At 31.9% G+C, this 21,911-nt stretch overlaps 1 protein-coding gene across 2 annotated transcripts in view; it reads right to left on the bottom strand.

Annotated features, from left to right (window-relative positions):
• LOC141491374 (ephrin type-A receptor 3) overlaps positions 1 to 21,911 on the bottom strand; it is a 92,101-nt gene that overhangs the window by 18,533 nt on the left and 51,657 nt on the right. For both annotated transcript variants that reach the window (XM_074192270.1, XM_074192269.1), the window contains exons 9-10: positions 12,155 to 12,304; positions 9,537 to 9,730 (exon numbers count right to left, since the gene is read on the bottom strand). In XM_074192270.1, the coding sequence (XP_074048371.1) occupies positions 9,537 to 9,730; positions 12,155 to 12,304 (344 nt within the window). The remainder of the gene's footprint in view (positions 1 to 9,536; positions 9,731 to 12,154; positions 12,305 to 21,911) is intronic.

Raw genomic sequence — 21,911 nt, forward strand, 5'->3', positions numbered from 1 at the left:
CTATAAATTAGTACTTCAGAATATTTTAAATTACCACAATTTTCTACAGTGTACAGACAAGCAAGAGGAACTTTTACATTTTGTTTTTTTGAAGTATAAATCTACTTACACATCGCAGCACTTTTTATTCTATTGTATTGTCATAGAGACCTTTTACTTATTTATTTTTTCTGTTGTTGAATCTATTTTCAGTCATTTTTAGTTTTTTCATGACCCCATTTGGGGATCTCTGGGGAAGGATATTAGAGTGGTTTGCCATTTCTTCCTTCTGTTCAACTTATAGGTGAGGAATGGAAGCAAACAGGGAGAAGTGACTTGCCCAGGGTCACTTGACTAATAAATTTTTGACACCAGATTTGAACTCATAAAGAGGAATCTTGCTGACTCCAGATCTGGCCCTCTCTTCACTGTAATATTTATCTATCCCTTATTTTTTTTCTAAATAGAATCAAATCTTAAAAGATGTATATTTGTTACTTGCTCTCTTTTCCCTTTTAGAAGAAGAATCAAATTATTAGAAGGAAAGTTTACAACATGAATTTCATTAATAAAACAAAACAGTACCATCACCTAGTCTTGAGCTACTGAGAAATAAGCCAGATTTTATACCTACGCTTCTCTCTCTCTCTCTCTCTCTCTCTCTCTGTTTCTGTCTCTCTCACTCACTCTCTCTCTGTATATATACATATATATGTGTATACATATAGAAAGATAGATAAAAATATATGCGTTTATATTCTCTCTTTCTATATATATGTGTGTGTACATATAGAAAGATATATAAATATACATATATGTTTTTATTCTCTCTCTCTCTATATATATAATATATATATATATATATATATCGTAGGCTAGAAAAATCTATGTTTAGAATCACAACCTTGAAGCAGTAAAAACACAAATTGTATTTCTCAAAGAAAGTTATGCAATTATTCACTTTGCTATACTTCCAAAGTCAGAAAAATGAACCAATGTAGAGAGATATTTCACTAATAGAGCTTGAACTAATATTTCATAAATAGTTGAATACATAAAACTCAGCAAAGCCAGTATTCCTTCCCCATTTCAAAAGCATGTCAATTAATCAAGGATTCATTATAATCTAACAAGATTTTTAGTTTTGAAAAAGGTACTGGAATATACTGAATTGGGTTAAAAATTATGAAATATATATATATATATGCAATATAAATTTTTATATAAGTGAAAAAATAAAATTTGAAGGAGGGGGACAATGTGATATAGTAGAAATAAAATCAAACTTGGAATCAGAAGAGATTTTAATCCAAGATCTACTTCTAACTATTAATAACATAATTGGGGTAAGTAATATAGTATCTCTGAGTCTCAGTTTCTTTATTTGTAAAGTTCAGGTTAATAGAGAGGCAATGTTGAGTAGCATCTAGAGACTAACTTACAGTTAGGAAGAACTCCATTAATACCTGTCTCTGCTATATGCTAACTGCTTGACTCAAGACAAATTCCTTAACTTCTCAGTTCCCCAGGTAATTTTCCCAAATTCTGAATTATAGAATATTATTAGTCTGAAATGACAGAGGAAGATTCCTCACTGAAAAATTTTTATACTGATGAACTAAGTTATAATTTAAATATTTTAATTTAATCTAAATTCAAATTTTTAATTTAAAAAAATTTAAAGGTTATTTTATTTTAAAATATCAAAAGGACAAAATGAAAATCATAAAGTGCTATACAAGTGTTTTTATTTTCGTTAAAATCTTTAGAATAAACTATAAGCAAAACTGTTATGCAATCATTTTTATTGTGGATGAAAAAGATCTACACTACTAAGAAGAGCTTAGTATCTCAATGTGAGTCAACAATGTAATATGGTAAAGTAAGAAAGCACCTGAGACTACATTAAAAGAGGCATAGATTTGTGATAGCCCTGCTGTACTCAGGCTTTTTCAGATCATATCTGGAGTATTATATTTAGTTTTGGCAGTAACAAATTGGGAAAGATAATGATAAGCTGGAGAACAACCAGAGGAGTACAATCAGGATGTTTAAAAATCCTGGGTGTAGTCCATGTAAGGATTACTTGTAGGAACTAGAGCTATATAGCTTAGAAAATAAAATAAATAAAACTTGCTTGAGATATAAGAGCTATATTCAAATATTTAAAGGGTTGTCATGTGGAAAAACGATCTAAATTGTTATTTTTGCCCCATAGGTCAGAACTTGAAACAATGTGGAAAAGCTATGGAGAGGTAGAATAAGGTGATACTTTAAGGGAAAAAAATGCTAATGAGAGCTATTCAAAAAGTAAACTAGTTTGAATCAACATATAGCATGTCATGACTAAGAAGAGATCTTCAAACAAAGACTAGTTAATTATTTATTAGATACGTTGTAGGGCTTTATTTGTTTGTTTGATTTATTATCCAGGTCCTAGTCCTACCAGATGGTTCCTTAAGGTAATTTGCATCCCTGGAACTCTGTTTATATGAGTTACTACAGAGAGAATGAGAAGGTTTCTGGAATGCACAATGAGGTTATTTCTGGAATTATTAAATTATAGATATCTAATTTTTACTTAATGTTAGTAGCTAGGTGATACTTTGGAGAGTGTGCTTGAAAGACTTGAGTTCAAATCTGACATTAAACACTTAATAGCTATGTTTGAACCTGGGAAAGATAATTATTATCCCATTCTATCTCCCTCCAGTCCCAATTTCTTTATATTTAAAGTAGGGATAATAATAGCAACCTATATCATACATTATTGCTTTTTTGGTGAGGATAACTGAGTGAATATTTTTCTAAAACTTTTAGTAAAACATAAAGTCCTAAATAAATTCAATTTAATGATACTGCTGTTACTACTATTATTACTATTAACTACTACAGAATTTAAAGATATAAGATAATAGCAAATAAAATGTGATATATATATAAATATTGAAAGTGCGAATGTATGTATTTGTGTCTCCTGAAATCATACAAATATTCAAAACAACCTATTTTTGAACAAATATTTTACATAAATAAGAAAAATATCTTCCAAGTATATATTTTCAAAACTGAAAACTGAAGTAGAATTATTGCAGATTAAATAATATGCATTTATCAAAACAAAGTCAATAAATTTGTTAGACTGACTAAAACTAGGAAAATTTATTTTTCATAAAATTACAGGTATAATATAAAAGGCCTATTTCTTTTTAATCATGTATTAATTCAAGAGAGATTTAGTAATTATCTATGATATGTAAAGTACTCTGCTAGACAGACTTTAAATAAAGAATCTGTACTCAAAAAATTAGATTCTACAATTCTTGATAAAAGTAGGATAAATTAGTTTTAAAAATGTTAAAATATTTCTATTCCAATTTATTTCAATCTATTTATATTTTTCCTAGAAAATCTAAAAATTTGATCTTAGATCTATAATAAAAGAGATCATAAATTGCAAAGATAGGTATAGGTATAAAAAAAACATATAAAGTATCCCTGAATTCTTAGTACAATTTAAAGCTCTAGATGTAAAAGTGACAGAAACTTACCCAATACCCAGCATTTGAAACATTATGTGAAATATTATCATGTTTCTTTCTTTCTTTTCTTTCCTTTTTTTGTTTTTTGCAAAAAAAAAATAGGGTTAAATGACTTGTCGAAAGTCACACAGCTTTGTAATTATTACATTTCTGAGGTCAAATTTGAACTCAAGTCTTCCTGATTCCAGAGTCAGTGGGAGCCCTTAAGCAGATAATGGGAATAGAACTGAATCTTGAAGAAAAGCAGAGAAATCACATGGCAGAGGCTAAGGAGCAGAGCATTCCAGAAATGTAAGGAAAAAATTGCTGCAAATGTAAGAATGCATAGTATTGAGAGATGCAGTGTTCTATTTGAAGAATAGAAAGAAGACCAGTGCCACTGGATAACTTAGGAAACTAGGGGAATAAAGTATGTTAAAAGATAAGAGGCAGGAAGAAATCAGATTGTGAAGGACTTTAAAAGTCACAGAATTTGATATTTGATCCTTGAAGTAACTGGGAGTCATTGGAGATTGAATAGTGAGGGGGTTTGGGTGAGATCTATACATTAAGAAAATACACAAGCAAAACCATGACAATCTTATCATGGAAGGATTTGAATTAACTGGTCTTACTTCAAGGTAAGCTTGTAGCATATCATCTCTGAAGGTTCTTTGTAGCAAAGAGTCTATGGTTCTTAAACAATGACCTTTGCAATCTGTTTCATATATGCACTAGTGACCTACATTCCTACCTTATATTGAATTTTATTAATAACTCACTTTTAATATCTCCATTCTAAATTTAAAGAAATCTATGCTGTATTAAAAACTTCATTTCATTGTATAGAATCAAAATTTATGGTAATTATCAATATAATAGCAATTGATCGTTTGAATAACTATATTGAATCATCATTTTGTCCATTTATAGCTATTTTAAATTTAGTTCATAAATGGCACAGATCTGCTCAATTTCTAAATATATAGCTTATTCCTGAACAATTTTACATGCTACTAAGAACCTGAAACTTGAATATATCCCTTCTAGCATTTAGATAATTGAAACTATTCCTAATGTGCACGTTTATATTGGTACAAACATCTGCTGAGACTGGCCACACAGCTCCAGATGGATCTGAAGTTTAAAATTGTTAGCAGTTTTTTCTTCCTCTCTAAGCTAATAACAGCATGAAAATATATGATCAATGGGAATTTTTTAAAATCCCCCAAATCTTCAAAGTTTTCTTAAGACATTTATTCTAAAAAAAAGAATTTTTCTAAGAATTATTTTTTTTAATTTTAAGATTGAGGAAAATGGAAATGCTTAATTTAATACAAATGATTGCATTTTAAAATTTAATTGAGTTCCTCACTTATTAAGATCATAGCATTAAAAATTTATCAAAAATATCTAAATCTTGTTTAACAGACTTACATCCTAAATAGTTTGCATCTATTTCATAAATAAGCAAATATATTGAAATACGAAAGAATAGATATTAGACATCAAAATAATAGATGAATCTAGTAAATGAATAGAACTGAGCCCAAAGCATACCATTATCAATTCACCTCCTTTCTAAAACCAAACAAAAACTAATGTTCCAAATAATTAAGGTAGTCAATAAATGCAGGCATCAACATCACAAATTATCCATATTGGTTATAATCAAAGAAATCATTATGAGTTTAATTTTGACAAATCATCATAAAAGCTACAAAAGCTTTAGTTTCACCAAAGATGAGGGAATGCAAAGTAATGTAGATTATGGGCAAAGCTTATGGTCAAGAAGGTCTGGGTCCATGTTTTTTTTTCCCCTCTGGCACATAAAAGTTATGTTGCCTTAACCTCAAGTCACAATCACTTAGTGTCTAGGACTGGCAATTGGTAACTCTTTTGAAATATAGTCTTTAGAAACTAATATTAAAAAATTCTCTCATCTCACCTATAATTTAGATCATTTTAGATTGATAGAAGGATACCAGTCCTCAAAATATTATTAATCAAAAAAAAATAGGAGATTCGACATGAATAAAATTTGTCAACCATATTAAACATAATTTGTGGGAAGGCCAATAATAGCTCAAAGAGTATTAACAGAAACAAGAGGTAAGACAAAACAGATTTGAAATTGTGAAGCACTTGTGTAGAGCAAAATACATAGATATGTAACCTTGAGATTACCAAGAGTTCAAATAGCACATCATTCATCAAGATATTATTAGGTACAACTGTCCTAAAGATACTACATAGTCTCAAAGCCAGAAGAACTATATGGATTTTAAATCTTTTCTTGTGATAAGGGAAGGAATATTTTTAAAGGATGTATGATTTGTGCTAGCTTATATAACAATACATAACAAGTGATAAGGTTAAATAATTTCAATAATAAAAACAACCATCAGAATCTAATGGTATTAAGAAGCTTTCCTAATTCTTAAAATAAGAATTTCAAGCATTACTCAAGATGAATGGCCATTTCCTCCATTTTAAATAATATGTACAAAAATAAAAAAATGCTTATTTTTAAATAAAATATATAAATGATCTCTCTGTACTTCTAAATACATTGAACAAACATTTATCTAAGATATTTGTTCACATTATCTAAATTAAAATATGCTTAATTACAAATAATTTCCTAAATGATTCTTGATCTAATTGAGAGAATCAACATTGTATTTTTATAAAGTACTCAACTTTAGAAATTGAATTAATAAATTATACTCATATATTTTGAGCAATGCAATAGGTTGACTTTTATTGTTACCACAATCAGTAAACCATAACTGCTTTAAGAAGACTGTATATAAAATATTTTAAAATGTTTAATACATTTAAAAATTTTCTATTGTTCACAAGTTTTATGTTCTTTCTTAAGATAATGAGTCGGTTAAGAAAGTTGTTCATATTTCATATTTTCATCTTTTATCTTCTTCTTCTTCTTTGTCTTCTTCTTCTTCCTTTTCCCTCTCTGTCTCTCTCTCTCTGTCTCTCTCTGTCTCTCTCTCTCTCTCATCTCTCTGTTTCTCTTCCCCATTCCCTCCTTCTCTCTTCCTTCCTTCCTTCCTTCCTTCCTTCCTTCCCTCCCTCCCTCCCTCCCTCCCTCCTTCCTTCCTTCCTTCCTTCCTTCCTTCCTTCCTTCCTTCCTTCCTTCCTTCTTTCCTTCCTTCCTTCCTTCCTTCCTTCCTTCCTTCCTTCCTTCCTTCCTATATATCACATCTAATCATATGGAAATCAATAGCATTTAATCCCACTTTAGGAACAGGCAGAAAAATTGAAAGCACAAAGAAAAAAATGACAATAGCAGCAACAAATAATGCTATAGAGAACATTTCAAGAAACAAACACAAAACAAGAGGGAAAAGAATCATATCATCTACTTGAAATTTCTCAAATAAAACCAATGGGAATTCCTGGGAAGAATGAATCAAGATTTTTTTTAAAATTACTATATAAATAAATTGAGAGATTTAGATAAGGAATTGAAAAAAGAATAATCAGCTTAGTAGAGGAGGTACAAAACTCAGCATACAGAATCTTTGAAAATTAGATTGAACTAGTTCAGTGATTCTGAGAACTTAATTGAAAAGACTTTAATTGAAAGACTGAAAAATCAGAAAGATGTAGCATATTTGTTATCAAAAAAGAGTAAAGATAAAAACAAAAAGGTAAATACATTTGAACAACTGGACATATATAGGATGATGAAATGCTTACATCGGAATGGGAGAGAAAAAAATGAATGCCCCTTTTAGAACCACAATGCCTTCAAGAGTCAAAGAGGGTAATTTGACTCTATTTTAATATTCTTAGGAGATAAAAGAAAAGGGAAGAAAAAAGTAATTCAATAGGGAAAAAAGATGAAGAAAGGGTACAATTTAAATGTAATAAACAAGAAGCTACAAAGTTCTCACTTAAGAGCTCTAAGTAAAGGGATTTTTCATATCGCATGAATTTGCTGTAGGAGAAAAGTGAACATTCCCATACTTCAAGAACACATAGGGGTGGCGTAGTGGATAAAGCACCGGCCTTGGAGTCAGGAGTACCTGGGTTCAAATCCGGTCTCAGACACTTAATAATTACCTAGCTGTGTGGCCTTGGGCAAGCCACTTAACCCCATTTGCCTTGCAAAAACATAAAAAGAAAAAAAGAACACACGGGGGCTGGAGTCGGAGAAGTGAGAATAGTAGGAGGAAGACACAAATGTAAGGACAGAAACAAGTACCCTAGAAATAAATGGAAGAGAGACTAGCTTGGGCTGAATAGGCAGACAGGCAGGTAGGTGGAGTGTGGCCATGGTCTCCTCTCTAGATTCCAGAGGTCTCAACCTAAGCCCTATTTCTGGTGGTGGTGGTGGTGGTGGTAGCAGTTTCTTTGTGCTCTTCTGCTTTGATTTTGAGGGTTTTTGAAGGAGGTGGCGGTGGTGGTGGGAAATGGAGAATGGGAGTGAGAGGCCTCCTGTAGTGAAAGAAGAAGAGTTAGCTGGAGAAAGAGAATAGCATACTGGACAGTTAAGTTAGCAAATGCAGGGCTTTCTTTTTGGAATGTATATTTCCTTCAGAATTATTTACCTAAAGTAGAATTTACATAACGCAAATTTATGTAAAGCAAAAAACTATAAGAAAGTTTAAAATTGAAGGAATGAATGAGTGGAATGGGTTGCTGGAGAATCTATGTTTTATCTGAACCAGACACAGTAGTATTGAAAACATAATGAATCTGCTATAAAAATACTTTAGGTTCAATAGGGGAATCAGGTTAGAATAAAGAGTGACTGATCAAAAGAGAGGGTAGATTCAGGGAGGGTTTAATCATAATCTGAAAAAGCTCCATCTTTGGAAGGTACAGGGTGAAGGAGAGGGAAAGGGAATAAAAAGAAAGGTATATGAAGATTATAGGTAGAACTATGAATTATTCCAACTATTTTGGAAAAAGAATTTGGAATTATGCCACAAAATGGATAAAATATTCATTAATTTGATCTAGAGATTCTATTGCTAGATACATAACCAAAGATTGAGATTCCTCATATTTAACAAACTATTTATAACTATACTTTTTGAAGTTTGAAGAAACAAAATAGATGTCCATCAACTGATAAATGGCTAAACAAATTACATTAGAAAAAAAGGACTGAAATATTGCAATGGCAAAAAGAAACAATATAAAGAATATGTAGAAGAATGAAGAGTCTTATATGAATTTGGGAAAAGGGAAAATTAGCAGAATTAAGTAACAGACACAAACACAAAAACAGTACAACAAAGTAAATGGAAACAACAAAACCAAAATGTTTTGGGTAACAACAGTCTTTTAGGAAGGGCTCCTTGAAAGAGGGATTGTATTGCTATTGAGTGGACACTTTACACTCTATTTCTTCTCAAAGAGGAAAGGATACCATGCAAGACCTGGATGGGGGCATAGTTTTTCCCATGAAACTGAAGTTTTAAGACTCTCTTTCCAGAAAGCGAATAGGAAGAGAAGAGGATGATAGGGGGCGGGGGGGGGGGGTCCTTCAGCAAACAGCAAAATGATTGTGGTCCTTGGTAGTTGGCAGGCTTTCTCTTGATCAAACACAAGTCTATTTTAGGAACTCTAACAGGTAATAGTAAGTGTAGCAGCAGGTTTGTTAAAATGTGTTTTGTGAGTCTTAAAAGTATAATAGAGTGAGTCATTATCATCATCATTATGAAGAGGGATGACTTTTTGGCAACTGATCTATGCCACCTTTAGGATCAATTCAAATTTTTTGGAGGTGCACAAATTTCTCATCTTGCAGTCTCAATATGGGTTCATCATCCCTCTGAACCCCACCTTTTAATCACTGATAGCAAATGTCCAGTAAATTGAATGGATTTATCTGCAGGAAAAACAATTATCAAGCTCTTTCTAGCCCTGAGGAATGAGAATCACAATGAATACATTTGAGAAAGTGGGTGGGAAAATGAACACATTTTAATCACTGTAGGTGGAAAAAGCAAATGCATTAATTTTCAGTATGAGTGCATAAGGAAGAATATGATGTGTCACCTTGCTGCGGCATTGGTAATGATTTTCAGACTGCTGGGATTCCTTATAAGCTTGTCCAGAATGCTGACAATCTGCTCAAACTTGGGTCTGTTGTTTCTGTCCTTCTGCCAACAGTCCAGCATCAGCTGATATAAGGCAGCTGGGCAGTCCATGGGAGGTGGCAGTCGGTAGCCTTCATCCACAGCTTTAATTACCTGTGCAAAGAGAGTAAAGTTTTAGAAAACAGAAAAGGGCAATTAAACTTATTTTACTCCATCCCTGCAGCAGAGTCCATTAACATGGAGAGTATAATGTTTAAACAAAATGCTCCCATTCTCTAATTGCTTGCAAGGGTAACCCCTCCAGTTTATCAATAAAGTAAATGATGCAGCAAATTAGAGAGTAAGGAAAAGGGTACATAATGGAAGGTCAAAGCAAGTAGGTTATTCTGCATCCGAAGAGCTTACCCAAATGTCTGAACTTGATGAAATTCCAATCAAAAGAAATATTAGGGGAGATGGAGATAGTTATGATGATGAAGTTCAAGACAATCTACAGTTATTCAATCAAAATATGAAAAATTTAGGTAGAAACCCTCTATAACCTGATGCCATAGAAATAAGGAATGTTGGACTTAGAACTGGAGTCACAGCTTTGCTGTTTACTACTATTGTGACTTTAGGAAGGTCATTAAATTTTGCTGGTTCTTTTCTTCACCTGGAAAATGAAGAAATTGGACTACATGAAATGTTTTTAATATTACCCATACTTAGGTATTCTATGAGTGAAAGCATACTTTTCAAAACATAACAATTTAATTCTAAAGTCTTTGAGTTCAAATCCAGTCTCAAACACTTGCTAGCTGAGTGATCCTAGGCAGGTAACAGTGCTGTTTGTCCAAGTTTCCTCATCTGTAAAATGATCTGGAGAAAGAAATGAAAAACCACTCCAGTATCTTTGTCAAGAAAACTCCAAATGAGGTCATGAAAAGTTGTACATAACTGAAAAACAACTGACCAACAACACAATAGTCACATTTTAAAGCTAGAATAGTCATTTTGCATTTTAAGTTAGAAAGAATGTATTGATTATCTAGTCCAATACTCTTACTAAACTAATTAGCAAATCGAGGCTCAAAGAAACCTCAAAAAAAGCAGTGAATGATAAAGCTAGAATTTGAACCCTATATCTCTGATGCAAATCAGTACTCATTCGATTGTGTCCAATTTCTTTATTTAATCAATTAAAAAGTAAGATCCAGAGATCTTGAGGGTCTTGACCTAGACAAATGAGTCATGCAAGACTTTAATGACTCCATGCCATAAACATATACTTTCCTAGTATTTTCACAGAAATGATGATAACATTTCATACAAAGATACTTGTGCATTATAACATTTGTGAATGTACTATTTGTATGAATAAAAAGGAAGGAAAAGTACAATAACTGACTTTTAGATTACACTTTCAACAGGGGATTACTTTGATACTAAATGAAATGATTATATAATTCTTAATTTGGCATGCAGGATTTTTCTTTAATGTAATTCAGCTTTGCATATGAACTAGAATACACCTACATTTAGAGTAAAAAAAAAATCAGGGTTTTATGTGGTCAGCTATCAAAGGACAGAATGTAAAATACAGTTTAGGAGAATAAAAAAAACAAAATCTTGTTTTAAAAATAAGGCTGATTTGAACAGCATGGACAAGGTATAGAAGCAAAGAAAAAGACAAATTTGAATTTCTTTTTACTATGGATAACCAAAATGCAACACACTGGAAAAAAAGTAAGCTTGATGCAAGACTATTTTGAAAAAAGTAGTGAAAATGTTATACATCAACTGTCTATTAAATATATCTCAGGCTAAAAGTAACAAAAGCACTAAGATATTTTTGGAAACAATTACAGTTTTGATAGGAGGCTACTACTTTATTTTTGCTCTATTTAGAGAAGAGATTCATAACTTAGGGTCACTAATACCATCATTATCTTTTTGTTTACTGAATTTTATTATGATTACTTTCCTTTACAACTTTATTATAACTTAAAATATTATTTTGAAAAGAGGTCTATAGGTTTAACCAGAGAATCAAAAAGTTTATGATACAAAAAAGTTAAGAATCTATGATTTGGAAACTTCAATTTATAAATGACTCATGTGAAATAAATTTAAGTTTAATATTTCAAGGGAAACAAAATGGGATATTTTTTTAAATTTTACTTTGGGAAATGTTATACTTCAGTAAACAAAAATATTGGCATAGATATATTAATTATATCTACAAAGGATAATGTTGCCCAGAAACAATTCCCTGGCAAAAATATTTCAAACAAATCAAACTGTATTTCAATGCCTGCTATCTATCGACTTTCTAAATGGGTATTATTTCATTAAAATCCTAGTACAAATACTTTCATTTGTGTTTCATCAGTAAATTTTGTCATGAGGTGGGGGGAAATCCTCTTGAAGTAATTTAACTTATTCCTTTGTGTAACATGGAAGCATTTTCATTTCTTCTACTTATTTTGCTTCAATGTCAAAAACAAGAAGCCACCTGGTTTTACTATGCTCCACTTCCTTGCACAGTTTGATTCTTTACCTGAGCACATAACTTAGAGACTACAATATACTCACATCCTGATTGGACATCTCCCAGTATGGTCTCTCTCCATAGGACATCACCTCCCAGAGTACAATTCCGTAACTCCATACGTCACTGGCTGATGTAAACTTGCGATATGCAATTGCTTCTGGAGATGTCCATCGAATTGGGATCTTTCCTCCCTTTGAAACAATTTTAAAGCACAGAAATTAAATGTCTATCAATAACTTCCTTTTGATGAAAATACACATAATTTAACAAAATATTAATTTATAAGAAAAGGAAGTTGCAATGTCTATAATGTAGTGGGTTGGACATATGATTATATTAATATTTGTTTTCCCTTTTTTGTCATCAAATAAGGTGATTCAAAATGGTATGAAATTAATTTAAAGAAATGAAATTTTTACCTTCTCTATTAAAAGACATAGTTTCTCCCAAATCTTACAAGGTATTGTTACACACATTCATACTAAAATGTATATTTTATTTCTTTGTATTTTTGCAATATTATTTATTTTTCTAAGGTAGTATATTTCTTCATATGACTCAAACAAAATTCAGTCCCAGTCATTTTCAGCATGCTAATTTGATAATACATACTTTGATGCTTTTAACTAAGATTTTTATACTATACCCAAGAACATCATTAAAGGTCTAGATACATAATATGAATATCTACCCTCAATAGAATAATGGGTTAATAAATTCATCACCCAGCAAGTATTTATCAAAACAATCAACAAGCCTTTATTAAGCATTTACCAGGACACAGTCACTGTACTAAGTACTGAAATGCAAATACAAAAAAATGAATCAATTCCTACTCATAAGAATCTTACATTCTATTCTTACTGGGTATACAATACCGAATTAGTGATAAAAGAAAGTCTTAGACACAGTCTACCTTTAAGAAGGTGAAGGGATATAGAGAGGAAAAGAGTGAAGCAATGATATCATCTAGTAAGTAGTTTATTCATAACATATTCTCATCAGTTAAAACTTTTAGAGATAAGACATTTTTCTTAAAAATAAAAATATTCAAGAAACAAAGACCTGGAATTTTCCATTCTACCATCTCAACAGTGCTAATATGTTAAAATTATACTATCTCAACTGCCCTTTCCCACCTTGACATTGAAAAATAAAACTATATATATTATAGTTAATTCCACATTCTTGCCCAATTATATAAAAACATTAAAAATCTTTAGTTTTTAATCTTTGCTGTTATCATGCCTAGTTCTATCCTACAGACTACTGCACAGATTAATGCAACTACTGGCATGATTCCTATTTTTATGAATTTCTATTTGAACTGTAAATGAAATGGAATACTGACAATATTTCATATACTTTGGATGTCTTCATTTTATTTTGTTATATTGCTTAAGCAATGGTGAAATGGTGAGCACATCCTAATTGAATTTCTTTTTTTTATTTTAATTTTTTTATATTTTAAGGCAATGGGGTTAAGTGACTTGCCTAAGGTCACACAGCTAGGCAATTATTAAGTGTCTGAGGTCAGATTTGAACTCAGGTTCTCTTGACTCCAGGGCCTGTACTTTATCCACTCTGCCACCTAGTTGCCCCCAATTGAATTTCTAAAGGAAGGCAAAGTTCTGGGCAGCAATCCCTTTTGAAAGGACACAATCCCAACTTCGTAAGGGTATCTTGCATTTGACATTTTGAATAGGGATGTAACTTCTTTCAAGAGGAACTCTATGGGGATTATACCCTTAATCTCTTCAAAGAACATTTAAGTCTCATGAATTTTATTGATTTCACGGGAAATTTTGCAGTGTGTCCATGAATGTTGCAAACAGTTGCATGGTCAAATGAGTTGATGATGATAATGATGATGATGATGTCTGTCCTTCATTCTTGTAGACCATGACATCAGGGTCATGCCATTACAAACAGATGAATTGGATTTGCATGAGGGCGTACTGTGCCAAGTCACCAGACTCACTTTCTCTTTTGGAATCAACTAGGTCTAGTGGCCAGATATGAATCAGAACAGATGGAGATGGCCCCAGATGCGAGGCAATCAGAGTCAAGTGACTTGCCCATGGTCACACAATTAGTAAAATATTAAGTTAGTACCAGGTAAGTTATTCTTCTAAAGTAGCCCCAAATGTTCACCCAAATGATGAATAAATCATCAAGTACTTAACTGAGATTTGTGAATTGTTATTTTTTTCTCTTTGTTCAGTGTAAAGATTTAATACATATGATTGATATTTGTTGATTAGCTTATTGAAATCTTGTCCAGTGACCTCTAATCTTAAATTAAAACATAGTATTTATTTATCTTTGGATTTTTTCAAGGCAATGTGTCAAGTGACTTGACCAAGGTTGCACAGCTAAGTAATATTAAGTGTCTAAGGTTGGATTTGAACTCAAGTCCCCCTGATTCCAGGATTTGTGCTCTCTCCACTGCACCACCTTGCTGCCTCACAAAGTTGTTATTTATTAAACTCCAGGAAATTATATTTGCATTTTTGGATAGGTTTAAACCTGGCTGGCCTAATTCTGATACTATAGTCAAGTAAAAAGAATTGGATTTCATTCAGTCAATCAATAAACATTTATTAAATACCTACTAAGTGACAGTTACAGTGGTTTATCTGTCTAGAGGAACCGGTTTCATTCTTTCCCATATATATTGCTATATTTCTCCCATTGAGTCATTTGTCTTGTAAGTTTGGCATTAGTCATAAAGGGGATGGTGGGGGATCATAAGGATGGTTCAATATAATCCATTATTATTTTTGGAAAACAAATTTTGACTTTTCTACTAATAGGCATTCAATATTATCAACCTCGCATATGCATAGTGTGAAAAATCATTTAATGGAAAGGCTCCTAGAAATTATCTAATTTAACCTAAGAAGGAAAAAGGTTGTGTTAGGTTGTGATTTACCTGAGGATATATGGCTAGTTAATTACTTTCTATAGCATTTAAAACCCTTTATTACCTGGTCCCAACCTACCTTTCTAGATTTTATTATATATATTACTCTCATTCCCATACTTTACAAGCAGAAAAAAATTACTCTCTTGCTGTTTTAAATATAAGACACTCCTGGTACATCCTGGTATGTTTGCACTGTGTGGCCCCTGTTCCTTAAAGGTATTTTCCTCATTTTTACTTCCTAGATTCCTTTGTTTCCCCCAAAACAGTTCAAGAATCCCTGTTTATATAAAATCTTTCCTGTTATCCCTAGGTAGAAGAGTCTCCTTCTCCTTCCTCGAGGAAGGGAGGAGGTGAGAAGTGGGGAATATTACTTTGCATTGATTTTTAAGATATATCTGTTACATACTTGCATTATATTTTATCTCTTGAAACAGAATGTAAGTACCTGGTGCTCATAAACTATGTATTTTAAAATCCATAGTACTTTAGCACAATTTCTGAACATACTAAATATTTAGTAAATACTTATTGACTGATAGATTTATTAATAGCAAACTACTATATATACATATATCTATTTTGCATTGGTGTGTATATATATGAATATCTAATATGTCAAAGTACTATGTAACACAAATTAAGTGAATTGTTTTATTCTTTCCCTTTGTAGTTGCAGATGTATCAATTTATTTTATTATAGATAGTAAAGAAACTTGGAAAAGCCCTCAAATTCAAGGTTGAACTTTTTTTCAACAAAAGAAGTTTACTTGAAGCCATAAATTCTAGGATCGTGCATGATTCCTGGGAATCAAAATTTAAGAAATAAAATGAGACTTTACAATGAACTAAGATAGTCACAAATGCCCATTTCAGGGACACTTAATACTTCCCTAGTGAGCAGACATTTTTGAGAAATTCTAAAAATATAGTCATATGGATTCTATTCTGAGAAAAATAATTTCATTTTTAATAGAATGATATCATTTTATTTCTTGCTCTTAATCTCTCCTTAAAAGTATTATTAGTGTTATAGAATCTAATGCTTGGATAACAAAGAGGCACCTGATCTCTCTATAGATACTTGCACAAAAGACCTAAAAAATATTTATAGATGGAAATCCTTGACCATTGTGTAAGGTAGATATTGCTTAAGTTGAATGAGAATGTTTGTTTCATATTTATCTGGTAAGGGATGAACTCATTTCAATGACAGCTAACCTTACATCATAAAAAATAAAATTATATGGTTAACATAACCTTAATTCTTAGACTGTCCATGGTCTTTCTTTTTCTCCAAAAATGTGTTTTAAAGCTAAACAAAAAAGGCAATGTATTAAAAATATTGTCTATACATATTTTCTACAAAGACATTCATACACTTATACACACATACACACACATGGATCTGTCTCAAGTTGAGATTTCCCCAACTTTTATATGTATATGTATTATATATACATATAATGCATATATACATTATATATATATATATATAATGGCATGTCTGCATGGTCTTAAACAGTCTGAATATTGCCCACCATCATTATTATTTTAAAAGATATTTTCTGAAGGATTTTCTTGGTCTCTGCAGTTCCCTTTTGAAGTCACACAGTTCTAGAAATGATGAGAACATTTCCTGAGAACATTGTAAGTGGGAGTAAATCAGCTTAGATGTGTTCCCAAAGACTCTGTATTCTTTAATTTTTTTCTTGTGCATAATGAAACTCTTTGGAATTCTTCATTATGAACTCCTGTAATTCCTTTAGCTGGAAGTTGTCATGAAAACACCCAAGTCTGCCTCTCCAATTTTTAAATGAGAAAACCAATTCCCATGAGGGTCAAAGTAAGTTGAGAGAGCTCAACAACCATTTTGAGATTCCTGGAATGTGTGGGGAAAATAATATTCCATTAATTATTACTTTGTAAAATCCTTTTCTGTGAAATATGAGAGATCTTTTCTAATTGCTATTTTATTTTTCCTATGGAAGTTTTTTCAACATTCATCCATTTGAATATGTATATTTTTAAGCAACAAAATTTCCTTCCACCCTCCCTTCCCACCCACTTCCCCTCAACTGTGAACATTCATATTAACATTGCACATACATATTTTTGATAAACATATTTACAGATTAGTCATTTTCATATGAGAAATTAGGATTAAGGGAAGGAGATATTTAATAGATTCTGAAGGGTTTTTTTGTTTTTGCTTTGTTTTGTTTTTCTTCATGAGATACAATTCTAATGAAACTGTGAATTAGTTATCAAATTTATAATTTTATTTATAAAGACATTAACATCAAAGCAAACTAAAGGGATAACATTATTCACTATTGTGCAAATTTAAATCCCAATAACATGACAGAAGTTGGATATGAGTCCTTGAAGACAAAATTGTATAGCTGAAAAATAAGTCATAGGAGAAGCTGGTCTAAATATTTTAATTTGCTCAAAATTCAAAATACGACTTTCAGCTTCATTGTGAGACATAGCTAATTTTGAGAGAATCAAGTGGACACAAATTAAATATGTAAAACCCAGACTGTCAAGTTCCCCTCTGATTCATTTTAGACCTATGCATACTTTTACTCTTAATTGTGGCTACACACATATGCATATACATGCAGACACTTTTTTTAATCTCCCCTTTCCTATCCCACAAAATATCCTGGGATATGTTGCCTGGGATATATATTAAGGCACAGAAACTTCATTTCAATGTTCAGTGGAGGTCTCTAAGAATAAGATTAACTTTTAGCTATAAAATGCATACTTTAATATATTGGTAGAAAAACATCTTTGATGCAGCCAAGAAAATATTATCTGCTATCACTGATGATAGCTTCTTATTCCCCAATATTATGCTTACATTTTTTAAAAAAGACTTTACTTTGATAAAGGATGAGGTGTTAAATCTCTTGTTGACTTCATTTTGGGTGAGTAAAATGACTTCGGGGTTTTCAGCAAATTGTACATGTAAATAAGTTCATTTTTAAACTGTTTTACAGACCATTGTACAGCATTATTTTAAAAATTGTATAAATAAATAATTATTTGAGGTGGTATATGCTAGCGTATACAGAGTCCTCACAGAGCATTTTTTTAAATTGAATATTTATGAAACTATATATGGGGTATGACTAAAAAGAGAACTGTAATATTTTCTACTAATTTAAACATAATAGAGCAAAATTTGAATCAGTTTTGCTTTTCCTTTTGTCAATCAGAGGTTTGTCAATTAGATCACTGTCAACCCTAAGGTCTAATACCAATTTCTCTTTAAGTACAAAATAATCAGAGAAGAGATTTTGACCTCTTTTTTCTCTTAGAATTTAGATTATGAACTTTGTTCCTTTTTGCTAGGATCAAAAACAGGCAAAATATTTAGCTATTTCTGATGTTTTAACCTTTTACACTTCTTTATTGCTAATTTAATCATTTCCTTCATAGGGAGGTAAAAGGTATATTAAGAATGATAAATGGCAGGTGTATAAATAAGCTTTTTGGTCTGTGAAGGTGCTCTAGAATATTGAAATTCACCTCCAAGGTTAGTTGATATGATCCCAAACTTTTCTCATTCTGGCTAGCAATAGTACATGGTACTTATTGAGTATAGGAATCATAATGAAAATCTGTTTTTGAAAAATTTATAACACAAGTTTATAGACCTGATTGATTTGAATTGAATTTCTGGATAAAGTGCCCAAATTTTTCAAGAATTGAAATGAATTCTGCTCCTTCTATTTGTTTGAGGGTATCGGGGGCAAGGAACAAAAGGAGGTATGGTTTCTCAAAGGAAAAAACTAATTGATGAAATCTTTGGTGATATAGAGATAATTTTCCCATTTCTATCTGGGTTTCCTTAGGTGTTTAACTCTCTACTAAGTTAGAAGAATCTTTTCCTAACTAAAACTTACATTTCCTAATTTTGAGCAGTGCATGTACTTAAGGAACTTGATTTACTGAAGCTTGCATTAAGAAAACATAGCATTTCCCCATTACTGGGGGATAATTGAAGAAGGAGAAAAAAAGACTGGATTGTTCATCCAAGGTCTACAAATTTTAGAAATCATCAGGAATCTAGATATCATCTGATGACCCATGAAGTAGACAGTAAGATGAAGGGGAATCCAAAGAAGACTTCTCTGGGGAATCATCTTTTCTAATCTTCAGTAGTTCAAATCTAGAGTCCACTAGCAGAATGGATCCAACAGACATTGATTCCCCAAGGAATTAGAGATAAAGAGATTTACTCAAAGGCAGCAAAGATACAAACCTCAGAACTTTGAAGATTCTTCTCATTGTTTGGAATGCATGGGATTTCCTGAAAGGTAGGACAATTTTGTTTCATTGTACTATGTCATGACATTCTGATCCAGGAAATGAAATGCAAAGAAATGACTTTCCAATAACTTTTGTGGACAGATATAATGTGAACATCTGGAAATTTTAAATATTATATGCTCTCTGGAATTCCATTGTATATTTCACTGCAAAAGAGCAGCATAATTTTAACAACTATGGGTCACTCTGAGCACATTTGTTGTTACTGTCCTTTTAAATGTCCAAATTTCAGATATTTCTTTTAAAAATAGCATATTAATTTACAAATGTATTACATTTCAAAATGTCCAGGTAAATCAATTGTTTGGAACTTGGAAGAATTTTTCCAAAGACATAAATAAACAGATGTATATATTACGATAGACCTTCATCTTCCAGAATGACCTATAAAATATATTTAATTAAAAAAAATTTATAGATATGCATTAGAATCAATTCTATCTAAGAAACCAGTGCCCAAACAATTTTAACTGCTATAGTTGGATATGACTTCTTAAAAGATTTGAGGAAAGGGAATGGATTGAGGGGAGATGACTGTCCAGGAGAATAAGGCAAAACTCCAGAATCTGACAGAAAAAGTAGGAAGAAAAAAAACAATTAATTATTCCCTTGCTAGAAGGGAGAAGAGTAAAAACTGAAGGCCTAGTCAATTTTTTGTACAACAGAGATACCTATTGTTGTGTGTGTGTGTGTGTGTGTGTGTGTGTGTGTGTATCCATGCATACATACAAAAGGAAATATTAATATATAGAAATTTTCCTCAAGGAATTTATAAATTATTAGGGAGATAAAACATGTGAATAAGCAACTTCAAGTTGAAGTTCAATATATGGACAACCCAAATTAAATGCAGAAGGAGGGAACATTTCTGGCTGAGGGAAAGCCCAAAATGACTCATGAGAAGCTTCAAAGAAGCAGAGGAATCTGAGAACAGTCTTTATAAAAATTAGTTTCATAGGTAAAAATGTGGAGCATGGCACCTCTAGACAAAGGAGACAAATTATGCAAGTATGTGGAAGTATTAGTTAGTATTAGTGTTATTTGTCTGGAAGATGAATCGCTTTCAAGGTACTCACACTGCAAATTGGAGGTAATGTCAATGGAATGGTACTGAGGAGGAGGGAAAGACTCCTGAAGAAAGTGTGATTTGAGATGAAGGTTAAAGGAAGCCAAGAGAAATAGGAGACCCAGGGTGAGGAAGAGAAACATTCAAGGTACACTAGATGACTTATAAAAAGTCACATAATAGGGATATGGAGTTAATGTATGGCAAACATGAAAGAACTCAGTATCAGCTGACCATAGAGTATATAGAAGGGAGTAAAGAATAATGGAATGAATATTTTATGCTTGATTCTCTAGATATTATGGATCCACTGAAGTTTATTGAGTATGGAGGCTTTATGGTCAGACTTTGGCTATAAGAAAATCACTCTGACAGCTGAATAGTGGAAGGATTCAAGTAGGGAAACATTTGAGGTAGGGAGAATAATCATTTGATTATTGCAATAGTCCAAGTGGAATGTCATGACAACAAATTGGACATACAAACTGAATGTGGGCAATGAGTAAGGATGACAATGAGGATGTAAATCTAGCTACTTTGGAGAATGGTAGCTACCCTTGACAATAATAGGGAAATTGGAAAGAATAGAGACTTTTTGGAAGGAAAAGAAGAGTATGAGTTCTCTATAGGACGTGTTAAGTTCAAGATGTTTATGGGACATCTAGTTTGAAACATCCAAGAAACATTTGACAATTTGATACTGAAAGTCAGGAGGTAGGTTAGGACTCAGTAGATAAATCTGGGAATCATCTGAATAGAGAGCATAATTAAATTCATAGACACTGCTGAGTTCACCGAGGAACATGATATAGAGGCTGAGAGTGCAGTACCTAGGACTTGGGGGATAACACTTAGTGAATTTGACTTGAGTGAAAAGCTATCAAAGGAATAAAAAGGAAATTTTCACAAACAGGATTTTTTAATAGAAGAGTTTCTACACAGTCACAAAATAGGGAGGTCAAGAGTCTACAATAAGGGGAAAAACACAAAACAGAATGTGTGAAGACTATACAAGATTCCTTGATAGCTGCTGCTACTATGTTCAATGATATAGTGATTATCAGTAACAAAAGTAGCAGATAATGGAGAGTCATATGCTCAACAAAGTTCTTTTCTAGAGTCATGATGAATATTCCGAGCAGAAGGCAAACAGAATAGAGAATGGAGACCTCCCAGGTATTTTACTTGAAGATGACATTGACTTGTTTGTACATAAAATGACAAAGTCAAGGCTTCATCTAACATTCTCAATTCAATGAATTCAATTCAAAAAGCATCTAATAAGCACTTACTATGTTATGGTAGGTTTTAACGACCTAAGTCCATTCTCAAGGAACTTACAGGTTTTACTGGAGAATAAAACATGAAAGGTTTTCCATGGAAAAGAGAACAGAGGTTGAATTCTTCTTCTGTGAAGTGAATAGCAAACTGGAAACTCAAAGTTGTGGACCAAATAATT

This window comes from Macrotis lagotis, chromosome 6, assembly GCF_037893015.1.
Source record: "Macrotis lagotis isolate mMagLag1 chromosome 6, bilby.v1.9.chrom.fasta, whole genome shotgun sequence".
In the NCBI taxonomy this organism is placed as follows: domain Eukaryota; kingdom Metazoa; phylum Chordata; class Mammalia; order Peramelemorphia; family Peramelidae; genus Macrotis; species Macrotis lagotis.